General features: G+C 37.8%; 1 protein-coding gene across 1 annotated transcript in view; it reads right to left on the bottom strand.

The window, feature by feature from the left end:
• Positions 1-1004: 1004 nt before the first annotated feature.
• Positions 1005-20444, bottom strand: part of DECR1 (2,4-dienoyl-CoA reductase 1) — a 45181-nt gene continuing 25741 nt past the window's right edge. The window contains exons 6-10 of the mRNA XM_050802625.1: positions 16188-16287; positions 10359-10431; positions 8162-8308; positions 1271-1333; positions 1005-1171 (exon numbers count right to left, since the gene is read on the bottom strand). Of these exons, the coding sequence (XP_050658582.1) occupies positions 1112-1171; positions 1271-1333; positions 8162-8308; positions 10359-10431; positions 16188-16287 (443 nt within the window). The 3' untranslated portion in view covers positions 1005-1111. The remainder of the gene's footprint in view (positions 1172-1270; positions 1334-8161; positions 8309-10358; positions 10432-16187; positions 16288-20444) is intronic.

Below are 20444 nucleotides of genomic sequence, written 5' to 3' on the forward strand. Positions count from 1 at the left end.
CAATTAACTGTCAATGTAATTGGGGTTTCCATGGGGCTTGTGGCATATATATTCAAACAGGAAAACTGGATTCCTTTGCAGATTTATTTAGATGAGGTAATATGGAAGCTGGTTTCCTCTCCTGTCAACTTGGGCAATGGCGATAGTCAGTCTAGTGAACATGTTATAAGTGACTCCTGGGAAAGCAAAATGGACATTTTAAAAATATAGGCTCAGAAGTATAGCTCTGTAGACTTGAGACTTTGGATTCATTATTATTTGATTTTCAGGATGACAAATTAGTCAAACCAAAGAGGAAATTTAATCAAATGATACACAAAAATATTTTATAGACTTTGTTTACCTTTTTTTACCCAGAAAAATCTATTCTTCTTTTACAGCTGGGATGGCATGCTATCTCCTAGGCATCACATTCTCTAAACTCTGGAGACAGAATGAATTACTTCCTCCTCCACACTCAAATACTGCTGGAATAATACTTATCACAATGTACCATAAGTAATTATTTATAAGTTTGACTATCTTGCTAGATAATGAATTTCAAAAGGGCAAGGGCTATAGCTTATTCAGTACTAAATGAAATGCCTGGCTACAAATAGGTCCTAGTAAAAATTAAAGATATGAGTTAATACTGAGTTACCCAAAGAAGTAATTCACAAGTCCAGTGAAAAGAAAATATACTGGAAAGGCAAAGTCTATTATATTTAGTGTGTATCCTCTAATTTCTTTCTTTTAGGCCCTATCAGTATAGGTATAGTATAATATGTAACTCAAATACTACCCCCACCATTGAGTTTCTCCTGATTTTCCAAGCCACAAAGATCTGTTTTCTCTGCACTTCTAAGCACTTTTTAGTGGTAAAGAGGAATCTTTACCTACTACCTACTCTCCCCATGCCTCCTTTTTTTTTTTTTTTAATGTTTTGAAGGACTATATTTCATTTTATTCATCTTTGAATATACAATGGCTATCACTGGCTTGGCACAGAATACATATTCAATGCATGTTTGTTAATTAACAATTTATTAGACTTGAAATAGTCAAAAGATGAGAGATCATTTGTTTCATTTCTATTCCCTTTTTTGTAACGAAGATGAAGGCCAAAGTGGTCTTAGGAACCTTTTGTCTTCCTGATGAGTCCTTCTATGGTGTCCCACTGCTCCTTGGTGACCTAACACAAAAAGATGTCAATTTAATGTGCTTTTTACATGTTTTTAAAGCTTAGTATCTGAGCTGCTAATATTACATTATACACACAAAATGGCATTACCTTTCTCAGGTCATTGAATTCTCCTGAAATAAGTACTTCCTCTCCACCATCAAATTTAACAACCTGGAAAAAACAAATTTTTAAACTCTGAAACTACTCCTTTTAAAAAGTTTCTGAACCACTAGCCATTTTCCCATACTTTGGATGGAATATCTCTTTGGCACTTTAAATCAAGCCCAAATTTTAAAGATAAAACTCATGATTAAACCTAAATTGATTTACACAGTTCATAATTCTATTTCTAACATCTCCACAATTTCAAAAATCTACCCAATCTTGAAGATCATCTTAAAGGTATATCTATCAAGGTAACTTGCATCTATTAATTTATCACTTGATATGGTTTGGCTGTGTCCCCACAAAAATCTCATCTTTAATTGTAATCCTCATAATGCCCAGGTGTGGAGGGAGGGACCCGGTGAGAGGTGATTGGACTAGGCAGTTTCCCCTATGCTGTTCTTGTTATAGTCAGTGAGTTCTCACAAGATCTGATGGTTTTATAAGGGGCTCTTTCCCCGTCACACACACACACACACACACCTCTCTGTCTCCCTTTTCTCTCTCTCTCCCTCTCTTTCTATTGCCTGCCACCATGTAAAGTTATGACTTTTACCCTTCAGCCATAATTGGAAGTTTTCTGAGCCCTCCTCAGACATGCAGAACTGTGAGTCAATTAAACCTCTTTTCTTTTTATTTTTTAATTATATTTGAAGTTCTAGGGTACATGTGCACAACGTGCATGTTTCTTACATATGTATACATGTGTGATGTTGGTGTGCTGCACCCATTAACTCGTCATTTACATTAGGTATATCTGCTAATGCTATCCCTCCCCCCTCCCCCACCCCATGATAGGCCCGTGTGTGTGGTGTTCCCCACCCTGTGTCCAGGTGTTCTCATTGTTCAATTCCCACCTATGAATGAGAACATGTGGTGTTTGGTTTTCTGTTCTTGCGATAGTTTGCTCAGAATGATGGTTTCCAGCTTCATCCATGTCCCTACAAAGGACGTGAACTCATCTGTTTTTATGGCTGCATAGTATTCCATGGTGTATATGTGCCACATTTTCTTAATCCAGTCTGTCACTGATGGACATTTGGGTTGGTTCCAAGTCTTTGCTATTGTGAATAGTGCCGCAATAAACATATGTGTGCATGTGTCTTTATAGTAGCATGATTTATAATTCTTTGGGTATATCCCCAGTAATGGGATGGCTGGGTCAAATGGTATTTCTGGTTCTGGATCCTTGAGGAATCGCCACACTGTCTTCCACAATGGCTGAACTAGTTTACAGTCCTACCAAAAGTGTAAAAGTGTTCCTATTTCCCCACATCCTCTCCAGCACCTGTTGTTTCCTGACTTTTTAATGATTGCCATTCTAACTGGTGTGAGATGGTATCTCATTGTAGTTTTGATTTGCATTTCTCTGATGTCCAGTGATGATGAGCATTTTTTTCATGTGTCTGTTGGCTGCATAAATATCTTCTTTTGAGGGGTGTCTGTTCATATCCTTCACCCACTTTTTGATGGGATGGATTTTTTCTTGTAAATTTCTTTAAGTTCTTAGTAGATTTTGGATATTAGCCCTTTGTCAGATGCGTAGATTGTAAAAATTTTCTCCCATTCCGTAGGTTGCCTGTTCACTCTGATGGTAGTTTCTTTTGCTGTGCAGAAGCTCTTTAGTTTAATAAGATCCCATTTGTCTATTTTGGCTTTTGCTGCCATTGCTTTTGGTGTTTTAGTCATGAAGTCCTTGCCCATGCCTATGTCCTGAATGGTATTGCCTAAGTTTTCTTCTAGGGTTTTTATGGTTTCAGGTCTAACATGTAAGTCTTTAATCCATCTTGAATTAATTTTTGCATAAGATGGAAGGGACCCAGTTTCAGCTTTCTACATATGGCTAGCCAGTTTTCCCAGCACCATTTAATAAATAGGGAATCCTTTCCCCATTTCTTGTTTTTTTTTTGTCAGGTTTGTCAAAAATCAGATGGTAGTAGATGTGTGGTATTATTTCCAAGGGCTCTGTTCTGTTCCATGGGTCTATATCTCTGTTTTGGTACCAGTACTATGCAGTTTTGGTTACCGTAGCCTTGTAGTATAGTTTGAAGTCAGGTAGCATGATGCCTCCAGCTTTGTTCTTTTGGCTTAGGATTGTCTTGGCAATGCGGGCTCTTTTTTGGTTCCATATGAAATTTAGTTTTTTCCAATTCTGTGAAGAAAGTCATTGGTAGCTTAAAGGGGATGGCACTGAATCTATAAATTACCTTGGGCAGTGTGGCCACTTTCATAACATTGATTCTTCCTATCCATGAGTATGGAATGTTCCTCCATTTGTTTGTGTCCTCTTTTATTTCATTGAGCAGTGGTTTGTAGTTCTCCTTGAAGAGGTCCTTCACATCCCTTATAAGTTAGATTCCTAGGTATTTTATTCTCTTTGAAGCAATGGTAAATGGGAGTTCACTCATGATTTGACTCTCTGTTTGTCTGTTATTGGTGTATAGGAATGCTTGTGATTTTTTCACATTGATTTTGTATCCTGAGACTTTGCTGAAGTTGCTTATCAGCTTAAGGAGATTTTGGGCTGAGATGATGGGGTTTTCTAAATATATAATCATGTCATCTGCAAACAGGGACAATTTGACTTCCTCTTTTCCTAACTGAATACCCTTGATTTCTTTCTCCTGCCTGACTGCCCTGGCCAGAACTTCCAACACTATGTTGAATAGGAGTGGTGAGAGAGGGCATCCCTGTCTTGTGCCAGTTTTCAAAGGGAATGCTTCCAGTTTATGCCCATTCAGTATGATATTGGCTGTGGGTTTATCATAAATAGTTCTTATTATTTTGAGATATGTCCCATCAATACCTAGTTTATTGAGAGTTTCTAGCATGAAGGGCTGTTGAATTTTGTCGAAGGCATTTTCTGCATCTATTAAGATATTCATGTGGTTTTATCTTTGGTTTTGTTTATATGATGCATTATGTTTATTGATCTGCATATGTTGAACCAGCCTTGCATCCCAGGGATGAAGTCAACTTGATCATGGTGGATAAGCTTTTTGATGTGCTGCTGAATTCGGTTTGCCAGTATTTTATTGAGGATTTTTGCATCAATGTTCATCAGGGATATTGGTCTGAAATTCTCTTTTTCTGTTGTGTCTCTGACAGGCTTTGGTATCAGGATGATGCTGGCCTCATAAAATGAATTAGGGAGGATTCCCTCTTTTTCTATTGATTGGGGTAGTTTCAAAAGGAATGGTACCAGCTCCTCTTTGTACCTCTGGTAGAATACAGCTGTGAATCTGTCTGGTCCTGGACATTTTTTGGTTGGTAGGCTATTAATTATTGCCTTCATTAAGGAGCATGTTATTGGTCTATTCAGGGATTCAACTTCTTCCTGGTTTAGTCTTGGGAGGGTGTATGTGTCCAGGAATTTATCCATTTCTTCTAGATTTTCTAGTTTATTTGTGTAGAGGTGTTTATAGTATTATCTGATGGGAGTTTGTATTTCTGTGAGATTGGTGGTGATATCCCCTTTATCATTTTTTATTGTGTCTATTTGATTCTTCTCTCTTTCCTTCTTTATTAGTCTTGATAGTGATCTATCAATTTTGTTGATCTTTTCAAAAAACCAGCTCCTGGATTCATTGATTTTTTGAAGGGTTGTTGGTGTCTCTATCTCCTTCAGTTCTGCTCTGATCTTAGTAATTTCTTGTCTTCTGCTGGCTTTTGAACGTGTTTGCTCTTGCTTCTCTAGTTCTTTTAATTGTGATGTTAGGGTGTCAATTTTAGATCTTTCCTGCTTTCTCTTGTGGGCATTTAGTGCTATAAATTTCCCTCTACACACTGCTTTAAATGTGTCCCAGAGAGTCTGGTATGTTGTGTCTTTTTTCTCATTGGCTTCAAAGAACATCTTTATTTCTGTTTTCATTTTGTTACGTACCCAGTAGTCATTCAGGAGCAGATTGTTGAGTTTCCTTGTGGTTGAGCGGTTTTGAGTGAGTTTCTTAATCCTGAGTTCTAGTCTGATTGCACTGTGGTCTGAGAGACAGTCTGTTATAATTTCTGTTCTTGTACATTTGCTGAGGAGTGCTTTACTTCCAACTATGTGGTCAATTTTAGAATAAGTGTGATGTGGTGCTGAGAAGAATATATATTCTGTTGATTTGGGGTAGGAGTTCTGTAGATGTCTATTAGGTCTGCTTGGTGCAGAGGTGAGTTCAATTCCTGGGTATCCTTGTTAACTTTCTGTCTCGTTGATCTATCTAATGTTGACAGTGGGGTGTTAAAGTCTCCCATTATTATTGTGTGGGAGTCTAAGTCTCTTTGTAGGTCTCTAAGAACTTGCTTTATGGATCTGGGTGCTCCTGCACTGGGTGCATATATATTTAGGATAATTAGCTCTTCTTGCTGAACTGATCCCTTTACTGTTATGTAATGGCCTTCTTTGTCTCTTTTGATCTTTGTTGGTTTAAAGTCTGTTTTATCAGAGACTAGGATTGCAACCCCTGCTTTTTTTGTTGTTTACCATTTGCTTGGTAGATCTTCCTCCATCCCTTTATTTTGAGACTATGTGTGTCTCTGCACATGAGATGGGTCTCCTGAATACAGCAGACTGATGGGTCTTGACTCTTTATCCAATTTGCCAGTCTGTGTCTTTTAATTGGAGCATTTAGCCCATTTACAGTTAAGGTTAATATTGCTATGTGTTAACTTGATCCTGTCATTATGATGTTAGCTGGTTATTTTGCTCATTAGTTGATGCAGTTTCTTCCCAGCATCGATGGTCTTTACAATTTGGCGTGTTTTTGCAGTGGCTGGTACCAGTTGTTCCTTTCCAAGTTTAATGCTTCCTTTAGGAGCTCTTGTAAGGCAGGCCTGGTAGTGACAAAATCTCTAAGCATTTGCTTCTCTGCAAAGGATTTCATTTCTCCTTCACTTATGAAACTTAGTTTGGCTAGATATGAAATTCTGAGTAGAAAATTCTTTTAAGAATGTTGAATATTGGCCTCCACTCTCTTCTAGCTTGTAGTTTCTGCTGAGAGATCCGCTCTTAGTCTGATGGGCTTCCCTTTGTGGGTAATCCGACCTTTCTTTCTGACTGCCCTTAACATTTTTTCCTTCATTTCAACTTTGGTGAATCTGGCAATTATGTGTCTTGGAGTTGCTCTTCTCGAGGAGCATCTTTGTGGCATTCTCGGTATTTCCTGAATTTGAATGTTGGCCTGCCTTGGTAGGTTGGGGTCATATCCTGGGTCATATCCTGAAGAGTGTTTTCCAACTTGGTTCCATTCTCCCCGTCACTTTCAGGTACACCAATCAGATGTAGATTTGGTCTTTTCACATAGTCCCATATTTCTTGGAGGCTTTGTTCATTTCGTTTTACTCTTTTTTCTCTAAACTTCTCTTCTCGCTTCATTTCATTCATTTGATCTTTAATCACTGATACCCTTTCTTCCACTTGATCAAATCAGCTACTGAAGCTTGTGCATGTGTCACGTAGTTCTCATGCCATGGTTTTCAGCTCCATCAGGTCATTTAAGGTCTTCTCTATGCTATTTATTCTAGCTTGCCATTTGTCTAATATTTTTTCAAGGTTTTTAGCTTCTTTGCAATGGGTTTGAACATCTTCCTTTAGCTTGGAGAAGTTTGTTATCACTGATCGTCTAATGCCTTCTTCTCTCAACTCGTCAAAGTCATTCTGCATCCAGCTTTGTTTCATTGCTGGCGAGGAGCTGCATTCCTTTGGAGGAGAAGAGCTGCTCTAATTTTTAGAATTTTCAGCTTTTCTGCTCTTGTTTCTCCCCACCTTTGAGGTTTTGTCTACATTTGGTCTTTAATGATGGTGATACACAGATGGGGTTTTGGTGTGGATGTCCTTTCTGTTTGTTAGTTTTCCTTCTGTCAGGACCCTCAGCTGCAGGTCTGTTTTGCTGGAGTTTGCTGGAGTGTGCTGGAGGTCCACTCCAGATGCTGTTTGCCTGGGTATCACCAGTGGAGGCTATAGAACAGCAAATATTGCAGAACGGCAAATGTTGCTGCCCGATCGTTCCTCTGGAAGCTTCAACTCAGAGCGGACCCGGCTTTATGAGGTTTCAGTCGGCCCCTATTGGGAGGTGTCTCCCAGTTAGGCTACTCAGGGGTCAGGGACCCACTTGTGGGGGCAGTCTGTCCGTTCTCAGATCTCAAACTCCGTGCTGGGAGAACCACTACTCTCTTGAAAGCTGTCAGACAGGGGCCTTTAAGTCTGCAGAAGTTTCTGCTGCCTTTTGTTCAGCTATGCCCTGTCCTCAGAGGTGGAGTCTACAGAGGCAGGCAGGCCTCTCTGAGCTTCGGTGGGCTCCACCCAGTTCAAGCTTCTGGGCCACTTTGTTTACCTACTCAAGCCTCAGCATTGGCAGATGCTCCTCCCCCAGTCTTGCTGTGGCCTTGCATTTCGATCTCAGACTGCTGTGCCAGCAGTGAGTGAGGTTCTGTGGGCATAGGACCGTCCAAGCCAGGTGCGGGATATAATCTCCTGGTGGGCCGTTTGCTAAGACCATTGGAAAAGTGCAGTATTAGGGTGGGAGTGTTCCAATTTTCCAGGTACCATCTGTCAGGGCTTCCCTTTGCTAGGAAAGGGAATTCCCTGACTCCTTGCGCTTCCCTTATACCTCTTTTCTTTCTAAATTACAGTCACAGGTATGTCTTTAGCAGTGTGAGAATGGACTAATACATCACTGAATAAATGTCATAGTTTAAACAATATATATAATATTTTCATATTATTTACAGCTAAATACGTATTTTAAATCATATTTACATTTAGCATTGTCAGGATTGGTTCCAGAACAGACTTCCCTGCCCCAAACACACTCCTGAAAAAAAAAGTGAAGAGAAATAAACAATGCTTACTGCTCCATTAATCCAAGAAGCATAATCACTACAAAGGAAAGCAGCAAGATTTGCGAGTTCTTCTATAGTCCCCAGGCGACCACAGGGAATTCTGTCAATCATTTCTTTCTCAAATGTTCCAGTTGGGTCCAGACGGCTAAAGGCACCCTTAGAAATTAAGAAAACAATTGGGTTGTGTTGGGTTTTTCAATCAACTCCTTTCCTACTTAAGAAAAAAATGTGTATAAAATGGCATGCTACCATGCAGCTTAAAACCTCAGGCTTTGTAAGTAAAAAACAATTTCACCAAATTCTTCTTTAAAAAAAAAATACATCACTGGAAAATATAACCCTTTTAATCTTAGTTTCTTCTATGTAAAATGAGGATATCTATCTTAGCTACCTCACAAAACTGTTATAAGCATCAAATGAAAAAAATGTATATAAAGGTACTCTGAAATATGTACAAGCTTAGGTGGTAAAGGCAGTGGTATTACTGGCTTTTCATTTAATAAACACAGAAAAGTGGCTCATAGGAAATATTTAAGAGGAAATTCCTTTTCTTTCATCCCAAAATATTAGAAAAGGAAGAAAACAAGGATGTAGAAATTCAATTAGATTCTAGACAGAGAAAAACTATAACTAAATTTGCCAAACAATTTGCTTTCTGTCAGTGATGTGAAGGAACAAACCAAGATGAATTATGGATGTGCACTGATTAATAAAAACAAATGGATTTTTCTGTACTAGTGCCTTGAAGTTTAGGTGACAGTTTTCCTCAATAACGTGGCCAGAAGATAGAACAAACACTCAGAGGACTCCATGAGAGACCTCCAGTTCTTCCCAGGAGGGTATAAAGCCCAGAGACAAGGGGTAGCAACTGGTCCAAATCCTGGTTCTAAAAAGTGCATGCTAGGGAGTTTCTACACTTCAGTTTTCTTTTAATCTCTTTAACAGTAAATAGTTATTATTTGGGTATAACTCCTATCTCAGTGGCTAGACTATAAACTTAGTGGTGAGCACTTTCTTAGAGATATTTCTGTATCTTTCTCAGTACCCTTGCATACAGTGAACAGTCAATAAAGATAGGTTAAATAAATAAATAAAACGCAGGTGATTTTTCCCTAGATATTGGTATCCTGGAGAGAAGCATTTGTGTCTATAAGCCTCTTTTCAGATATGCTTAGGACATGGCCACCCTGAATCATGTATTTTAATGTTATGTTTTTAAGTTTCTTTCCACTAACTGTATTAGACTGTTTAGTATTGAATTGTCAGATAAATAAGATAGTCAATCAAGTTGCAATCACTCAGGAAGTTTTTATTTCTACTTCCCATCCTTTAAACTGCTAAATAAACTAATATGGACATTTCCAAGTTATTACTTAATACCCAGAGCTACCTATAACCCAAATATCCCTTAGTATTATTTTCCAATATGTTTACACAAGTGAAACAAGTTACCAAATTTTGCCTGACCTTTCAACATTACATCTGGTTGGCATTATAAATACCTGCTTTAGGTAAAAACCAAGAGAAGTGTGCGGGTGAAGTTATTTTGGAATAATGAGAGAGCAGAGAAGCTGTGGACATTCTGAGCAACATCTGTGACATTAGAGATAATTACAAGTTGCAATGAGTATCTGCAAGGATTATTACTTACAGGTGAAATCCATGCTGTCAGAAGGATTCATAATCAGAGAGATGTGGGCGTTAGATGACATGCATAATTGACTGAGAGTGAAAGGGCACAAGCATGAGTCAAGGAAAATGCTACCTACCTATAGCAAGACAAAGACTGTATAATAAGTTACTGGAGCATCTCTCAAACTATAAATATAGTTACATTTCCTTGATTTTTTTTTAAAAAAGGACGTCAGACAATGTAAGAGCCTTTAAAATGTCGTGAAAGTTAACAAATACAGGACAATAACCACTGAAGCAAATCAGATAAAGTGCCAACACTGATGGCATAAAAGATCCCAAAAGATTAAGACACGGAAATTGACATTATGAAGAAATTGCATAGCTGCTATATTCCTGCCCGCCTCCTTATTTCTTATATTCGATAATGAATAAAGGCAAAGGCCTCTTCCTTAGAACCAGGGCTCTAAACCCAGGCATCTCTGGAAAGTCCTTTACACAACAACCAGAATATATCTATCAGTGTTTCATTATTTATCATTCACAATGTGATAACAAGCAAAATACAACTTACTTTGGTTTTTATAGGCCCTGGTTGAATCACATTGAATCGCATTCCATATTTACCCCATTCAGCTGCAAGAGACCTAAAAATTAAAATCAACAACATACATTCTGAGATATTATACCATATGTTAAAAACAGTAATAACTGAGACTCACTAGATGCTTACTACATGTCAGAGATTACAACCCCAAGATGTAGGTACTATTATCGCTCCCTATATTAACAGATAATGTAACTAAGGCACAGAGAGGTTAAATAATTTTCTCTATGTCAAATGGCCAATTTGTCAACCTGAAGAGGTCTAGCTTCAGTCTGTACCCTTAGTCACTCTACTGTACAACCTACTCTTTACATTTTCGTGTCCTTAACCACTATGCTATACCACCTACCATTTGTAGTTTAGAATATGAAGTCCAATGTCAATATACATTTTTAGAGTAGGTATTCGTTACTCACATAAAAACGTGAGTGCTTTATGCCCTTCCCTCACATTTTCTGGAGTTGAGTCTTATAGTTACAAAGTTCATTATAACTTTACTCATAGCCCTGTACATTGGATTACAATGTCTATAACATCAAAAGTGTTTTATTTGAGTAAAAGATTACATCGACTGAAAATATTAACCACATCCATGTCTAACTAGGCTGTAATATAATTGTTGAACTAAACTTGAAAGGAAATAGGAATCTAACAAAATCTTGCTTAATGTCCTGAAGCAAAATATAACACTAATAGCAAACAAAGAACTTCAAAGGAAGTTGTTTTAAAAGCTTACTTTACAGATAGCTCTTTTAAAATCTAAATTCATTTTAGGAATTTACATTCATACATATATTTGTGTGTATATATACTTAATGTAATTTCAAATAATGACAAGGTAGCTTAAAAGAATACATATAATGCAAATGAGGAAGACAGGATAATTTGAAAGAAAGAAGGAAAGAAAAAAAAGCAAGATAAAGAGAGAGAAAAGCCAGGATAATGAAATATAATGGAGCCAAGAATGAAGTTAATATCTAAATTTACTGAAGTGTGTGACATTCCATATAACTGCAACAGTCACATCACAAACTGGTATCTATTCATCCCATGACTCTATACAAAAAAGGTAAGCCTAATCAGTTACACAATCCACAGTACCCATAAAGAAAAAGCAAGCTAATTGTTCAGGAAAAGCACAATTGTTTCTAATACGAAAAATTGTTTAAGTCTTTCTAGACTTACAAAAGGAAAATTGTGTAGTATAACAATCTCCTTAAGATACTGTATCCTTGCAATAGATAAAATAAGCTAAGTTCAAAGTTGACAAATGGGATCTAATCAAACCAAAGAGCTTCTGCACAGCAAAAGAAAGCATCATCAGAGTGAACAGGCAACCTACAGAATGGGAGAAAAGCTTTGCAATGTATCCATCTGATAAAGGGCTAATATCCAGAATCTACAAAGAACTTAAAGAACTTAAACAAATTAAACACAAGCAACCCCAACAAAAAGTGGCCAAAGGATATGAACAGACACTTCTCAAAAGAAGATATTTATGCAGCCAACAAACTATGAAAAAAAAAAGCTCATCATCACTGATCATTAGAGAAATGCAAATCAAAACCACAATGAGATATCATCTCACGCCAGTTAGAATGGCAATCATTAAAAAGTCAGGAAACAACAGATGCTGGAGGGGATGTTGAGAAATAGGAACACTTTTACACTGTTGGTGGGAGTGTAAATTAGTTCAGCCATTGTGGGAGAGAGTGTGGCGATTCCTCAAGGATCTAGAACGAGAAATACCATTTGACCCAGCAATCCCATTACTGGGTATATACCCAAAGGATTATAAATCATTCTATTATAAAGACACATGCACACATATGTTTATTGCAGCATTGTTCTTAATAGCAAAGACTTAGAACCAACCCCAATGCCCATCAATGATAGACTGGATAAAGAAAATGTGGCACATATACACCATGGAATACTATGCAGCCATAATAAAGGATGAGTTCATATACGTTGCAGGGAAGTGGATGAAGCTGAAAACCATCATTCTGAGGAAACTATCGCAAGAACAGAAAACCAAATACCGCAAGTTCTCATTCATAAGTGGGAGCTGAACAATGAGAACACATGGACACAGCGAGGGGAACATCACACACTGGGCCTGTCGAGGGTTGGGGAACTAGGAGAGGGATAGCATTAGAAGAAATACCTAATGTAAATGACGGCTTGATGGGTGCTGCAAACCACCATGGCACATGTATACCTATGTAACAAACCTGCACATTCTGGACATGTATCCCAGAATGTAAACTATAATAATTTTAAAAATGGGCTAAGTTCTATGAATCTATCAGACATCCATTAATACAGTCTTACAGCATCACTTCAAAGGTCAATTCAGTAAACCCAGTTCTACAGAATAGGGTACATGTAATCTAAAGATAGCCTGTTAATCTGACTTAATCCATGAATGTATTTTAGAGAAATGGGTGGGCTGTATATCTTTCAGACAGAACATACATAAAAATTGCTTCTCTGAGTGATGTTTTTGACAAACTTCATTGCCATAGCTACCCTGGGCATTTATTTATAGTGTATCTACTCTAAATTGCTTCATGTCTTAATAGAATTACTGTACTGAGCAGAGTCTATATTATCCTATGAAAAACTGAGCAACCTGTTAAGAAAATCTGCCTAGAGGAAAAGCCATCCTCTCTGTGCTCAGAGGTGTGTCAGATACATTTGTTCAATTGCTAGCATGATCTTTCAACTGTCATTAAGCTAGCTGATATACTGAAGAACTACTGTAATCTGATAATGAATCTACCTCATACAGTTAGCTCTGCATGTTAAGATGCTAAGAACAATATATTCAGTATGTTAGCCATTATTATTGTTCATTCAACAAATGTTTATCATACACTTACCATGTATCAATACTATAAATACTGTTTAGCCTCAAATAAAGTCAGTCCCTGCTCTCAAAAGAGCAGTCCCTCCCTCTCAAGAGAGGTGAGCTTGGTTATATAATGAATTAGTTACTAGGCTGGGAATTGTGTGATGTGAGCCATACCTGCTTAAAAGAAGAAGAACCTAAGTGGGAGTGACAGGGAAGGCTTCTCTGAAGAGGTAACATTTGAGCTGACGGGTGAAGAAGGATTAGGAGTTTGCTGCAAAAGGCAGGAGAAAGGAGGAGCTGACAGATTAAGGAGGTAGGATGGTGACATGGTTTGGCTCTGTGTCCCCACCCAAATCTCACCCTGAATTGTAATAATCCCCACATGTCAAGGGTGGGACCAGGTAGACAAAACTGAATCCTGAAGGCAGTTTTCCCCATGCTGTTCTCGCGATAGTGAGTGAGTTCTCACAAGATCTCACAGTTTTATAAGGGGCTTCCCCCTTCACATGGCACTCATTCTCTCTCTTGCTGCCCTGTGAAGAGGTGCCTTGCACCATGATTGTAAGTTTCCTGAGGCCTCCCTAGCCATGTGGAACTGTGAGTCAATTAAAGCTCTTTTCTTTATAAATTACCCGGTCTCAGGTATTTCTTCATAGCAGCATGAGAACGGACTAATACAGATGGAGAAAGGAAGACAGCCAAGGCATATGGGTCAGTATGAGTAAAGGACAAGGGCCCAAACAACATGTAGAATTTGGGAACCTACAATGCCTTATTTAGTATGACTGTGTACTATAAAGTATGAGAAGAAGGTTGATGGCAACTCAAGCTGTAAAGGAAGGCACATGTTTACTGAGCATCTATTATATGCAGGAACACAATAAAAGCAGCACCAAATCAGTTCTTAAAGGGCATGAGATGAAAACCTCTAACAAGATTGAAGGGTTCTCACAAAACAAATATTGACAATGAACAAATGCTGCCAAAATAGTCAAGTTCTCATCCTTTATTTCCAACACCACATGACCTTAAAAATGGTAATTATCTCTATTCAGACTAAGATTCAGCTTGTGAATAAATATTTCTTTCTGTCTCAAACTAATGTGTATTTACTGACTTAAATATTAAAAATGCTCTGGGATTACTAAAAGAAGAGTACCATAATTCAGCTGAACAAGCATGGAGCACCAGCTATGGACCAGAACCTTCTGGGTAATGAGGATGCAAACATATGGCCCTTTCTCTCACAGAACTCATGCTGAAGTGGGGAAGTCAGATTGCTTAATGTTAACGGAGAAACCCCATCTCTACTAAAAGTACAAAATTAGACAGGTATGGTGGCATATGCCTATAATCCCAGCTATTTGGAAGTCTGGGGCAGGAAAATCACTTGAACCCAGGAGGTACAGGTTGTGGTGAGCCAAGATCGCACCATTGCACTCCAGCCGGCCATGCCCTGCTCTCTGCCTCTGCTATATTGGTATATTACCTTCATTTTAGAATCTACTTATTAGTGTTTGTCCTCTCACTAGATTGGATTAAACAAAGTTTTAAGGCAGAGAGGAGGAAATGATTACAGAGAAAATATCCCAAAGGAAGTAAGCAAAACATCACAGCAAAATTCCAACAACAATATAACTCAGGCATAGACATAGGAAAGCTGTATGGTACATTTAGGGAAACATGGAACAGTTAATGGAAATTAAAGCATGGAAATAATAAATGGAATAGTAAAAAATTTAAACTCAGCTGACAATGAGGACTGTTCTATTTCCATCACTATCATATCCCTAGGACGAAGCACATATAAGGTATATAATAAATACTTATTGAATAAATAAATTAATTAACAATGGCCAGAGACAAGTCTGTTTAGAATGCCATAGTGAGTTCTGGCTTTTATTCCAAAGAGTGACAGGAAATGATCTAAGATTTTTAGCTGGGGAGTGTCGTGAGCAGACATACATGTCCTTAGAAAGATAATTCTGGTGAAAATGTGAATAAAAAATACAGGGGGAAGAGACTGGTAGCAAAGAAATATACCGTGATTACAGCAAGCCAGACAAGCAATGAAATGATGAGAATCCCCATTTTAACAAAGACAATGGAGAACAAATTCAAAAAGCAATCATGGCTGGGTATGGTGGCTCATGCCTGTAATCCCAGCACTTTGGGAGGCTGAGGCAGGATGATTTCTTGAGGTCAGAAGTTCCAGACCAGTCTGGGCAACACAGTAAGACCTCATCTCTACAATTTTTAAAAATTAGCCAGGCACTGTGGCACCTCCCTGTAGTCCCAGCTACTTGGGAGGTTAAGGTGGGAGGATTGCTTGAGTCTGGGAGATTAAGGCCGCAATAAGCTATGATTGTGCCACTGCAGTCCAGCTTGGGCAACAGAGTGAAGTCCTGTCTCAGAGAAAAAAAAAAAAAGCAGTTATACTCTGCTGAGAGAAGGCCACTGGACTTGGCAAGTTCTCATAGTCTGTGTTAGTCCCATTAACCTTAAACAGTATGTGAAATAAAAGAATAAAGATGTGCTTATGAGAGGGGTTAGGGATGGCACTGATAAAGATCTTTGGGAGAGCAAAAAAGCTATAGTCCTGTGGTGTCTAATACATAGCCACTAGCCATATACAACTATTAATTTTTAAAATTTAGTTTCTCAGTCATAGTGGGATATTCCAAGGGTTCAATATCTGCATGTGGCTATTGGATAGTGCATATTTACAGAACATTTCCATCACTGCAGAAAGTTCCACAGGACAATGCTGCTATAGACAAATAAGACTTATCTGGGAGATAAAATGCGTGTCTCATGGTGAATCCAAGTCTTTGTTTTACTTTTCTCTGGATGGACACCAGAAAGCAAGAATTTAGTTCCCTGCGCCACCAAACTCTATTAGTTATGTTCAGCAACAGGATTGACAAGGAAGTACTTACTTGCTCATGGCTTCCACACCTGCTTTGGCAGAAGCACTTGGTACTACAAAACCTGAACCAGTCTCAGCATAGATAGTGGTAATAGCAAGAAATGCTGCTCCTGAAATTTTAAAAGGATACAGTTGATTAGCAATATAGCTGTATCACTTCACATAAGGAAAACATGATTTATAAAAATGGGATCTGATTAAAGAGGGTGTAAGAAAAACTGAAGTATTTTTTAAAACTTCACTCTAAATTAATGAGAGAATAAGAAAATTGATATGTCTTGCTACTAATCTTGTGATTTAGGATGGCCCAGTCTGCACTTACTTGGAATGCATGCCTGGTGAGTCAATACAAAAGCCCAAATCTCAGAGGCATGCCCCTATTGCACCTTGTATAATCAGCTGGTCAGAATTCCCATTAACTAAATACTACTTGAATAAGAATAAATCAGAATTAAAATTAAACTAGCAGGGACTTCTGCCTCCAGCCATAATGAACTTACCCTTCTGCTATAAACATCAAGAAAACTGAGTAAGATATAGGCTACAATTATATACAGATACTGCACAGCAGGCAGGGAAGGACTATGATCTCTGAGAGAAGGAAAATGAATAAGCCCTGAAATACTCTAGATTTCTGCCTAAAGGTACTATATAGATGGAAGGATGAGGAGGAGGAACCTAAGCAGAAAATGGCATTCACACCGAGTTAAGAAGATAGAGATCGGTTTGGGGAGCCTGAGGAAACTAAGGTTTCTAAGAGTTCCTCCAAGGAGGAAAGTAGGCAGAGATATTAATAGAACTCCATAAAGCTGCATGGAATCTCAATGAGTCTTTAGATAAATAATAAGCTATACATGTTTAGTGTGAGATTCCATGAGGCCTAGCAGAGAACAACTATCAGGAAGCTGTAAGTGATGCAATTCCCAGAGCTCGCATAGGGCTGGGAGACATGTGAGTTCTAAGCAGCTTCACTGAACATTCAGGGCTTTCAGTAGAGAGCTCAGGAAAAAAAAACATGACTTAGTAGGAGGGTTAAATTAGCCCCAAAGTAAAGACTACTATATACCTGCTGAAATAAAGCTTTAAAATGACCCTTAAAATGATTACGCTGATGCACAAGTAATTTAAAAGCTTTCCAAAATAACAAAAAAACACACACCTCAAAAAAAAAAAATTAAAATACACACAGACACAAGTACACAACAACAACATAGCATTCACAGCATGCAATAAAAAATTACTACACATAAAGACACAGAAACCTAACAAGGAGAAAAATGACTAATAGACAAAGAGTCCCAGAAATGACAGAGAAGACAGAAGTAGCAGACAAATAGCCTTTTAATACTATTACAAATATTTTTAAAGATTTCACTGAAAATATTAATATGATGAGAAAAATGGAAAATACAAAATAGAAACCAATATGGCTTCTAAAGCAGAAAAATACAATATGTGAAATGAAAAACTGAACAAATAAGCTTAGCTGTAGAAGAAAAGATCCACGAATCTGAAGACACAGCAATATAAACTATCTAAAATGAAAGACAAATGGGAAAAAAAATCTGAGGAAAAACCCAGAATATCACTGACCTGTGGAACAATATCTAGCATTCTAACAAACGTATAATTGGAGTCACAGAGGAAGAAAATGTACTTGAATAAGGACTTAAAAAATTCCAAATTTGGTAAAAACTGTAACTTACAGATGCAGAAAGCTAAATGAATCCCAAGCAGGATAAACAGGGGGAAAAAAATAAAGACATTGTCATAATCAATAACTGAAAACCAGTGATATATAGAATCTTAATAGCAGCCAAAGGTAAAAATAAACAATAAAAATACGCAAACACAGATAAAAATTTTCATTGTCTTCTCATTTCTAAAAATAATATAAGTTAGAAGACAATGGAGCTACATTTTTAAGGTGCCGAAAGAAGCTTATTAACTCTGAATTCCATATCCATCAAAAATACCCTTCAAAAATCAAGATGATATGAAAATGACATTATAGAGAAACAGATTGTCAAAAGGAAAGAAATAGTAAATATGCAGGTAAATATAAAATATTTTTTCTTGTTTTCTAAATTTCTTTTTAAAATAACTGTATAAAAGCTATATTAAAAAGTGACACTGTACATATAGTGGTCAATAGTATCTAGGACACAGCAGGTTCTCAATAAATTAACTGAATGAGGCCAGGCACAGTGGCTCTCGCCTGTAATCCCAGCACTTTGGGAGACCAAGAGGAGCAGATCGTCTGAGGTCAGGAGTTTGAGACCAGTCTGGCCAACATGGTGAAATCCTGCCTCTACTAAAAATACAAAAATTAGCCAGGTGTGGTAGGGCATGCCTGTAATTCCAGCTACTCAGGAGGCTGAGGCAGGAGAATCACTTGAAACCAGGAGGCAGAGGATGCAGTGAGCCAAGATGATGCCATTGCACTCCAGGAGTGAGAGTCCATCTCGGAGGGAGGGAGGGAGGGAGGGAGGGAGGGAGGGAGGGAGGGAGGGAGGGAGGGAGGGAGGGAAGGAAGGAAGGAAGGAAGGAAGGAAGGAAGGAAGGAAGGAAGGAAGGAAGGAAGGAAGGAAGGAAGGAAGGAAGGAAGGAAGGAAGGAAGGAAGGAAGGAAAGGCAGGCAGGCAGGCAGGCAGGCAGGCAGGCAGGCAGGCAGGCAGGCAGGCAGGCAGGCTTAAAAGAATAATCTTTAGGTCCTGAGAAATCAGTGATTTTTCTCTTCTTATTTATTCATAACACTGGATAAGACAATAATATTTGCAAGAGGATCAAAATAAGTTTACATCTTTTACATAACAGTAAATACTTTTAGAAATTTAAATTTGAAGGACTACAAGGAAAGTATTTTGAAGAATATTCAGATAAGTTTTTTCTCTGCTCCATATATTTAGTTTCTCTTTCTCTCAGCATTTTCCAGAGTAGAAAGAAAACTCAGCACATCCTGGGAAACACGGGGGTGGAGGAGGGGGCAGGAGTACCATTTTGAGGATAGGAAAAAATAAGAATGGTTATGTTAGTCATTCTGGTAACTCCTTTTATATATCAAACAGGCTTTCAGATCGCTGAAAATTACTTTGCTTCCAAAATCGTACTCTGTGAAAGAGGAGGGATGTAGAACATTAGTGAGCTCCATTACAGTACACTGACAACAGATGCTAACTGCATCATTCTTATAGCAAAATTACAAAAAAAAAAAAAAAAAAAAAAAAAAAAACTGCTTTAAAAGTGACAAATATAAAGCAAATGCTCCAATGGAAAGTGCACTATCTTTCAACTAAGACTGAACAGATACATTTCTCCAAGCGTGGGAAAGGAGTTAAGCCATCCTAACACAATTTAGATGCTGAAATGAAAGTTATTTTACTATTCTCTTTATCCCTTTAGGTTTTATTTTCTCAGCCTAGAAAATTTGGGTAGCCCACCTCTTAGAATGAGATACTGTGGCTTTTAATTCTCCTGAGTGTAAAAGGGAGATGAAAGTTTGAAACTGCACTGTTCCAATAGCATTAATGCTGCAAGGTGAAACAATTAGTAGCTTCAGAAAAATGAAGTGGTGCTAAAGTGCAAAGCAAAGAATTCCTAGATCCCCAGGGTTAGTCACATTTATTTTCCTTCTTGTACAGAGTCCCATTATTTCAATTAGAATAACTGCCCATGGAAAAGCTTTATAAAAGGCAAGTTTCTAACAGCTCAGAGCATACAATAGAAATGAATTTATATTATTAATGAGGTTAAGAAAATAGAGAAGGGAAGCAATAAATGAAATAAATATGCTAGCCCATCCTTCGTTATTTTGAAATGGAAAAAATAGTAATAAAAGAACATCAAAAATCATATTATCTATCAAAAAAGCTATGATATGTGCAAGATTATGATTTAAAAGATTCAAAAGCTCTAAAATCTGGTTTCAGTACAAACTATGAAAACTGAAAGATTCACTAAACAATTTTAGTTCCAGTGACCAACAGAAGGGGAATAGTACAGACACCTGGGCTCAGAAATTGATTCCACTATTTACTAGCTGTATAGCTATGAGACTTTGGGGAAGTCGCATCCCTGCTCTGGACCCTAGATTTATCTCCTGTAAAACAGGAACGTAAGAAGTGTCCAGCAAATGTCATTAGATTCTAAGAACTACTTGTTAATTTACTGCTGTTATTGATTCCACCTATTACTCTTCTGCTCTCATGCAAAAAGATTGCCATTTACTACCTGTGTATTAATAATTTGGCAAGTTGTGTTACGAAACA

This window comes from Macaca thibetana, chromosome 8 (assembly GCF_024542745.1).
Source record: "Macaca thibetana thibetana isolate TM-01 chromosome 8, ASM2454274v1, whole genome shotgun sequence".
NCBI classification, from domain to species: domain Eukaryota; kingdom Metazoa; phylum Chordata; class Mammalia; order Primates; family Cercopithecidae; genus Macaca; species Macaca thibetana.